Below are 9,898 nucleotides of genomic sequence, written 5' to 3'. Positions count from 1 at the left end.
CACAGCTGTGTGCGCTCACATTTCATGATGTCTGACTTGCTGACAGCTCACTTTCTTGCAGCTATGTCATCCAATCTGTCCAGATGTAACTCCAGTTCTCTGCCATGTGCTGCTAAACAAACATGACAATATTTCATCTCAGTGCCTCAAGAGCTACAGCAAGTTGGCACAAGAGGAGCTGAAAACACCAGCTTCCTTGAATGAAGAGATGTTTAATTGGATCTGATTGTATCTTGTACATCAGTAACATCAAATAATTAATGTCCTTATTCATCTTTCAGCAGGATTCTACCTCTGTTCCCTTCCGGCCATATGACCCCATGAAAGGAAGGACTTTCTACATATGCCCTTTTTACAGTTTCATTTTGGGCATGCTATGAGTTGTATGTATGTATATGTATGTATGTATGTATGTATGTATGTATGTATGTATGTATATGTGTGTGTGTGTGTGTGTGTGTGTGTGTGTGTATATATATACACACACACACACACACATATATATATATATATATATATATATATATATATAGGGGTTTTGCATCTTTTTTTGACTGGTTTTATACACACTATCACTTTAGGTGGTTGTGGTTGTATTTCACTGAAATACACAAATCGTGGTTTTTTTGTCAATGCAAGAGACCCCTAAGGACATCCGGTCTGAAGAAGATAAACCAACATTTTAATCAAATTCCAACATTTCAAGGTTTCTCTTCACCTTCATTGGCTTTGTCTGAGTTTGACTGATTTAAAGCTAATGAACATCAAAAATTCCCAATAAAAGGTCAAATGGTAAAACCCCAGTGTTACAGTCAGTAACTTCATTTAACCTTCAGATACATTAAATGATCCAAGTCAACTTTTCAAAACACAATTCAATTCAATCAAAACACATTTAGATGAAGAAAAAAAAACCTGAAAGACAACGACACCATTATAAAGTGAATAATATCACAAACAAAGAGTTAACATACATATAGTACACTGTTTTTCATTGTTATGGAGATTTTTGTTCAATTTTATGGTTGGAAATATTTAGTAATTTAAACTATGTACTGTAATCTAGTTTGATAATTTAATCCAGTGATTTTTTAAAGCAGAGTGATATGAGTCTCTGGGGCCACATTTTCAGGACTGACAGTAATTGATGTCATTTTGGCAGTTTGCTTCAAATGACAGCTGAACCAGTTTATAGTTGTTCATTGTGATTGTCCAACCAATACACAGACACAGCACCACATCATGAGTCCAGTTCTTACAGCTGTTTTTTCTGATCAAGCTGACCCATCAGCACGGCTCTATATTTACCGTCATCCTGGGTTACACACATGAGGGAAGAGGATTTAAACAGCAGAAGAAGATGGACATGGGTTAGCAACTCAGGGACACTTGATTGAACAGCCGCCTGGGTGGGCTTGATGGCTGAGTAAGGACCCTTATCATTCGTCCTACCCTGGCTATTGTAAACTCTCTCTCTGCTGGACACCAGGAGAGCTGTTAAGCCGGCAAACTGGGTACCAAACAGCTCCGTGTCACATGAGAGGCCTGGCTGGAGTCACAGTGGCCCGGGTTACTATTCTTAGCTGCAGGAATGTACACAGTGCCCTCATGGCAAGCTCCACAGCGTCTAACTGGAGATCCTCGTAATTTTTCTCATGTCATGTTCCTTTTCTTTCCTTGAAAACACAACCCAGCCTCTCTCTGGATTACGTTTTGTGATTGGAACTGACATTTCCTTTGATCACACCTACCAGACACGGTGGTTTTCATTGATTTCCTGAGAGCAAGAGGTAAGGACTCACTCCGTCACAGATGTTGTGGATAAAATGGTAACAGGTTCATCAGCCAGTAATTTCTCTCAAACTTAAACACAGTCAGTTTAACATATTACATGTTTAATTGTGTCAGCAAAAACAAAACACTTTAGATGTGTAGCAGCAGATTTGACTTCCTCTTTCAGCAAAAGCCTGGTATCCTCTTAATTTATTTGACTCACGAATACTCTCTCTCTTAGGTATAAGTGAGTCAGATTCTGTTTACGCAATCCTATTGTGCCTCTTTTTAAAGCACTTCACCGATTATAACTAATATTTTGTAATGATTAGACAAGTACAAATTCTTTTTTTCTTCCACAGTATCATTATGTTGGCATAATATATACAAAAGTCACAAAAGAGAACACCAAAAATGTTTATTACAGGATTAACAGTCAAAACTCACTCGAAAGTATCCTATACTAACTAGATGTACCTTAATAAAGGATTATAATAAAATATCCATTATCCAACAGTATGATACCATTGATTAAAAGGATCTCTCATGCCCTTAAGATTTTGAGGGGAAATGGTCACTAATGTAATATCAGTCACAGTTACTGGTATTTCATAATAAACAATAGTGCCCAGAGGTCCAAATATATCAGACAGGCTGGGACCCATAAGTGGGAGTGAATCAGTAGCTGTCACAAAGATGATTAGAAGACTTAGTGTTGCTAATAGCTCATTGAAATTCCTGCTCTTTAAACAACAGAATCGTCCCATACCCTCCAGTAGAGAGAGAGAGACCAACAATATGAGAGGATCAGATGCGTGATAGAGGACAAACACAACAAATACAAAAAGCAACAGTGATAACATAAACAAGGAGGGAACATTTAGTGAGGTGTAGAGAGGGTGTGTTGACAGGTCTGTTTATGTTAGCAGCGATTGGGCTGCTTAATAAGGGGTATATAGCCAAACGCTACATGGATGCATCAAGATAATTCAGAAGAGGTAAAAATAGAAATCTGAGAGTCAGTAATCGCTCCATTAAGGACAGCTGCTCTGCAAGAGTGAAATAATAAATGACAGACTTCACTATCAAATTCTCCTAGCCAGAAGGAGAAAATTAAAGCTTGAGTACATGACACTGAAAAGCTGCTGGCCTTCACAACAGACTCAGTGCATGAAGATACTGTTTATTTTGAGAAGCTAACATTATTTTAAGTTTTCCTACCGATTTCATGACGAAATGGTAGATGCAAGGCTTTTGAGAAGCATTCGTTCCTTGCTTGCTATCTTAAAGAATAACTTTGACTAAACAGACGTTTATGGATGTTGACTACCTGAAGTTTCTGCTTTTTGCTAAACAACCTCTTTCTTAGTGAAACTCCACAGACAAACGTCTCTGTCGTGCATTACCTCATCAGAATCAGAATATCTTTACTGTCATTGCATAAGTAAAAAATAAATGAGGTCAATCTAAATGTTGTTCAAGAGCTTTGATATTTGTGTAAGTAAACAAATGAGATTTAATGACATAGCCAGTGACCTTTACAAATGGGTGTATGAAGATTTATTGCCTTTAAGCAGAACCTGGGAGCTGTTTTCCCTTGTTTCCTGAATTTATGCCAGGAAAAAAAACGGTCTTCTGCTGCCTCTTTAAATGTGACTTACTGACATGACAGTGGTATAGATCTTCTCTGCTTTGATCAGGACATCCAAGTTAAATTTCAGCATGGCCAGTGGTTGCTAAAGCTCAACACAACCTAGCTGCGTCATTGAAAAGTCATCTGTACTCTGTGCTTTGGAGTAACATAAATAAAACATTACTTCAACCAAATCTTTATTTTGTCCCTCTTTACCCTCTCCACAGAATGGATTCTAAACCACAAGAAGTTTTCTCATTCAAAGACTCAGAACTTCCCTCTCACCTTCTTGCCCAGCTCAACACCCTCCGGCAGGAGGGCATCCTGACAGACGTCTTGCTCTGCACGGAGCAACAGGAGATTCCCTGCCACAAGAACGTCCTAGTGTCCAGTAGCCCGTACTTCCGAGCCATGTTCTGTAGCAACTTTCTGGAGAGCAGTCAGGCTCGAGTAAATCTGAAGGGAATCTCTTCCGATGTCCTTACTGGCATCGTGGACTATGTCTACACAGGCTGCATCAGCATCACAATGGACATTGTTCTTCCTCTCATGCAGGCAGCATCTATGCTTCACTATGGAGGTCTTTTTGAGGCCTGTTCCATGTTCCTTCAGAAGCAGCTGAGTCCAGAAAACTGTCTGAGCATGATCCGACTCTCCGAGATCCTTCACTGTGAAAGTTTGAGGGAGAGGGCTAAAGAGATGGCCGTGAGGTGTTTCTCTGATGTCGCTGCTACAGAGGACTTCAGCGAGTTGACTCTTCAAGAGCTTATGTGTTACCTCGAGGACGACCGACTATGTGCCGAGGAGGAGCAAGTGTTTGAGACACTTCTTGCATGGATCCATCATGACCCCTTCTCAAGACGCGGCGCAATCCATGACCTTTTTAAAAGAGTACGTCTTCGCTACATTCATCCAACTTACCTCTTCCAGTTTATCGCCAATGACCCATTGGTGCAGTCTTCCACCCTGTGTACTGAGATCATCGATTCAGTGCGTCGCCTTATGCTAACAGTCAGCAACAAGTGTAGCAAGGAGCTGAAGCCACTTTGGACCACACCAAGACGCTACACCTGTAGAGAAACACTGGTGGTGGTGGGGGGACGCAAAAACAATGAACAGACCTCCAGAGAAGCCCTGCTGTACGATGAAAGAACACATCGTTGGCAGTGGCTGGCCAAGCTCCCTTTGCGCCTTTACAAAGCTGCATATGTGTGTATTCATAGCATCTTGTATGTGCTTGGTGGGCTCAGCCTCTGTATGACATTAGGTGACAGCTCAGTCAGCGCCACAGTTTACACACTCTCTCTAAAGACAAACCAGTGGCGGACCGCTGAGCCAATGTTGGAGCCAAGATATGCCCACCAAAGTGTTTCCTATCTGCACTTTATTTTCGTATTAGGAGGCATCGGGGAAGACAAGAGAATCTCCCAGTCAGTAGAACGATATAACAGTATGTTTAACCAATGGGAGGCTATGTCATCAATGCCCACATCAGTGCTGCATCCAGCTGTAGCAGCCAGTGATCAGAGGATCTATGTTTTTGGAGGGGAGGACGCAATGCAGAATCCAGTCAGGCTGATTCAGGTAGTAAAAGGATCAAGAATCAATGGTCAAATCCACTTCAAATGTTGATGGCAGACAGGCCTTGTGCTAAAATGATATATTATTGTATAAAAACAAAGGAGACTTGCAGTCAGAACCCCACAAACAGTCACAACACTACAATCTTTAAGTCTAGTGAACAAATTTAAATTCTATTGTTGTTTGTGGTTTCTCATCAGGTGTATCACATCTCTCGCAACACATGGTCCAGAATAGAGACGAGAACTGTGAAAAACGTGTGTGCTCCTGCTGCTGTCATTGAAGACAAGATCTACATCATAGGAGGTTGTCAAATAAGATTTTTACCCAGTGGTTGTAGATTTCAAATGTAGTAAGGTCTTTACAATACATTGAGTTTCATAACCATATAGGATGCCATATACAATGCCATATAGGTTGGCATTATGTATATTTTCAATGGTCTACAAATCACATGAAAAGACCTAACAAAAATGTGTTCATCAGTCTCTCAATTGATTCCAGCTAAAATTCATTTAATGTTTTTCTTTGTTGAGTGTCAATTGATCTACTGTCTTTTCATTGGATTTGTTTTTACTGAGAAACAATCTATTTCCATAATGTTTCTTTGGAGATTGCTCATGGAAAATTTGATCTTTAGGATACACCAGGCGAATGATCGCTTATGACACGAAGACTAATAAATTCTTCAAGTGTGAGAACCTGAGGGAGAGGCGGATGCATCACAGCGCCACAGTGATCAACAACAAGCTCTACATCACCGGTGGACGGATTCTTAACAGCCAGGATGTCATTGAGGACTCAGACTGTTTTGAGTGTTACGACCCGAAGACAGACGTTTGGACCTCAAAAGGTTCTTTGCCATACAAGCTATTTGACCATGGCTCCCTACCGCTAGTCTGTGTTTCCAATAGACCAAACCCACCATGACCCTCCATCCTGTCAGTCACTTTACAAATACTCTGCTACATGTTCCTCAACCCTCTTTCACCAAGCCTGATTGGCCTCTAACTACACAAATGGGAAACCATTTCAGACTGGCTGCATTCCTTCACGTAGCTCAGTCTCTGCCACAACTTAACGGCATGTTAAGCCAAGACGACTTTCAATGAATCACAGGGTAGCCCAACTGAACACCAAAGGTGTCATTTCTGAGGCACCTGGTGTTGAATTTAACTGTGAATCCAAGAGATGACAAGTGGCAGACACTTACATAACGAACAGCTGGTCAGACACAGATACTCCAAAAGCTTTTTTTGGTCGTGTTTGTTTGATGGTAACTTAGAGTGTCAATGTTTGAGTTTCACAGACATTAATACACAACATATTAATGCCAAGCAGCTGCAGGAGAATTCCCTATAACAGTTTAATTCATAAAGAATTACATGCCAGGCAGCTTTCTGAAACTCTATTTTGCCATAAAAGCCATAAAAGAGCTGATAGCGTATTGCACTTTACAGAAAAAAAAGAAGAAAAAAAACATTCCTGCTTTAATCAGAGTGCACTAAGGAAAACAATTGGGATATGGACTTGTTGATTTGTAGATTTTTTTGTTTAAACAAGATAATTCTCTGAGTCTTGTTTTTTCTAATGTGAATATTTCTTTCTTACTTACTGTTATATGACAGTAAACTGAATTTCTCTGGGTTGTGTAAATAACACTTTAAAGAATGTGAACCTGGGCTCTGGTAAACACTAATTGGCATTTCTTTATTATCTGATCAAGGATTTCATAAAACAGTTAATACATTGACAATGAAAATAATGTTTTCCATGTCTTTGTGAGGTTGTATAGAAAAATAAGATAAGTTGGAGTCAAAGAGCTTTGAACATAAACATTTAAGTGATTCAGTGGGGTTTTACCTTGAATTTTCTCCAAGAACTAGGCTTAGCAGGAATTTACAATGATGTAAGGAAATGTGACAACTCTGCCTTCCAGCAGCAGCATGTGTTGGTAAAAGGATGCAATGACCTACTAAAGGCAACTATGACTGACAATGGCAATGGGAAGAGTCTTCAGCCCTACAGCCCTCAATGCATTGGATCATCCATGGCATACATCCCCATTCTGGGTCTGTTGTATATTAAAAAATATATTAGGCCTACAGGTCATCTGCATGAGTTATTGTTACTTGCACAGTTGACTTTCTGCAGTGTTCTATATTTTATTGACAATGTTTTCTACTGTACAATAAGCTTTAATGTTGCTTTTCCTGTCTGGTTTAACTGTTTTTTTTTTTACTTCTTTTAATTTATTGCTTTAAATGAACATACAAAAAATTATAGATTTTTTTAAACATTTTAAGTCTTTGGTTGGAGTTCAGGCAGTTTTAAGCGCTTATTTGTCAGTGCATGGTTGAGTCATGTTCACATCATTACCAAGGGAACATTGTTGACATCGAATGTTCCTGGCTAGCAGCTGACATCCCAATCCATCCATGTCAACAACAATACTGCATTGCATAAATTATGTCAGATTGCTTTTTTTTCCTTTTTTTTTTGAGTCAGGTCAAGGGTCAAAAATGTTTCTATAACAGTTTGGGTTATAGATTGTAGGGAAATTAATTAGCAACTGAATAAAACAATAAAGGTGGAAAATCTGGAGAGCAGTTTTGCAATAAAACCACATATTTGCTTGTTCACTCAACAGCTAACTTTAGCATGAACACAATAAAAACCTTGTGCTGCCGTCAGCTGGTAAAGAGGCTGAAGGGGAATATCACTTTGGTAATTTTACAAAATAAATCAGATTCTCTTCTAAGATAGGATAGATAGATAGATAGATAGATAGATAGATAGATAGATAGATAGATAGATAGATAGATAGATAGATAGATAGATAGATAGATAGATAGATAGATAGATAGATAGATAGATAGATAGATAGATAGATAGATAGATAGATAGATAGATAGATAGATAGATAGATAGATAGATAGATCGATCGACAGATCGACAGATAGATGATGTGAGGAACATGGTCACTGTATGAATATGCTTTCTGCCTTTCCTGCTCTCCACATGTAGGTTGTAGTTGGCTACAAACAAACATTTTGTTCCTCATCTACTCATTTGACATGCTTGTCTTAAGCTTTGTTCTAAGAAAATTCCTCACAATACTTTATGTGTGAGCTGGTGTCTGAAGCCTAACTCAAACTCCCAACCTAAAATGTTTTCTACTAAACATTAAAGACAAAGGCCAGTCTGTGCGATTTAGCAGAGTCATCATGCCACTAATTTGACATATCAGCAATTCCGTAATAGAGCCGTTGATAAATACTTGGCCTATTCAGATTGTTTACTGACTCTGTGTTTGCTAGCTGTCTTTCAATAGAAACCAGTGTGTGAGGGTCACCCTTCAGGAAGGCTAGCATTAGCGAGCAGGTTATTTTCAGTCTGTTACTAACCCATCAAAGGATAACATTTCTTTAGTCCATTCTGTGAAGGCACATACTGTAATCTTGCATAGGTGTAAATGCAGGAGAGAAGGAGGATAATTTCTGCCACCAATATCATAATTTTACAGTATTATCATGGTCAGTCAGTCACTTCACTTCACTTCTTTTTAGCCAAATCCTATAGGCACAATCTACTGATTAGAGTGAAGCATTGTAACACTGAATATAAATAAAAATCAATCCATTTCTTTCAAAACATTTAGTTTTGTATTACTGTATAGTCTGAAAGTCTCAAGGAGAAGAAAGATACACCAACTATTGCTCTAACGGCTTTTTGGTTAGTGCGTGTGCGCTATGTGTGGAGGCTGTAATCCTTCAGGTGTGTGGCCAAGGGCCAGGTCCGGCGTGTGGCTCCTTCAGGCATTCCCTACTCTCTCTTCCTGATTTCCAACTTAATCCACCATTTTATCTCTCCAATAAAGGCACAAAAAAAACAAAAAATAATCTTTGAAAGGAAGAGTCAACAGGGCTAAAGAATAGGGCCCGTATTCACCAAGGCTCCCACATACTAAGAGTTACTCCTAGTGACAAAATTCAAAGAAAATTCTAACAATCAGGACATTTTCCCTCAAAGTTCAGGCCATCCCTGTAAAGGAGTAGTGAGAAGGACTTCTAACGGACTAAAAAATTTTTAAACTGAGGAGAAAACAGAGAAATGCTTCTCAGACACTACATGAAGGGTATTTTTGACACATAGTTGGGCAGAACAGATGATTTGTGCAGAAATTTCAATCCATCACTGACTTTTTTTAGTGGAAGAGTTTTTCTTCATGTGGTCAGGACCGCAGGTTCATCCAATCACTAGTTACTAGACTCTTTACCTGCTGATGTAACGATCAGCAGGTGAAGAGGCAGCTGCACAGGTAGGCATGTTATTTCATACATCTGTAGGTTATATACTTTGAAAGTGCGTCTGACAAATGATCACAGATGCTAATTTCAGTGTTTATAATTACAGAATGTCTGGAGTCTGTTTGACTCTTCTCATTTCTTTTTAGATTAACCAATAACAGCATCTAAAAAAATTTTTTGTCATACCCAGCAACGAGGTTAACCCCACCTCCTCACTTCCTTGCTCAAAGTTGGTCTAAGAATGTTCCTAAATAATTCTTAAGCTAAGACTCCTTATGTTTTCAAGCTAATAGCTCTCCTTAGAGGATTCTCTCAATGTTTGTAAAAACAGGCCCAGGCCAGGAATTTATTGTATTTCTTAAAGTATGACAGTCAAAGGTTACAAAAACTATGTTTGCATTACATAACAATGGCATGTCATCTGCTGAAATAAATTAAATAATTGCACATACAAAGTAATAGCACATAAGATGTGTGCAATATACACCTTCCACCACTGGAGGTCATAAAGACAGAGATGAGAAGGTTCTCTGTCATTGTAACTCTGTCGCCCTCTGCCGTTTGTTTAATAGCAAGTTTAGTTTATTAAAAAAAATAAAAT

General features: G+C 39.0%; 1 protein-coding gene across 1 annotated transcript; it reads left to right on the top strand.

The window, feature by feature from the left end:
• The first annotated feature begins 1,631 nt into the window (after positions 1–1,631).
• klhl38a (kelch-like family member 38a) lies at positions 1,632–7,146 on the top strand. Its single transcript, XM_079368191.1, has 4 exons — positions 1,632–1,790; positions 3,634–4,990; positions 5,188–5,293; positions 5,628–7,146. Exons 2-4 carry the CDS (start codon positions 3,635–3,637, stop codon positions 5,915–5,917), a joined length of 1,752 nt encoding a protein of 583 aa, XP_079224317.1. The 5' UTR covers positions 1,632–1,790; position 3,634; the 3' UTR covers positions 5,918–7,146.
• Positions 7,147–9,898: the final 2,752 nt, after the last annotated feature.

This window comes from Symphodus melops (assembly GCF_947650265.1).
Source record: "Symphodus melops genome assembly, chromosome: 18".
Classification (NCBI taxonomy): domain Eukaryota; kingdom Metazoa; phylum Chordata; class Actinopteri; order Labriformes; family Labridae; genus Symphodus; species Symphodus melops.
The sequence above is the reverse complement of the archived record's forward strand: the minus strand, read 5'-3'. Positions and strand labels throughout refer to the sequence as shown.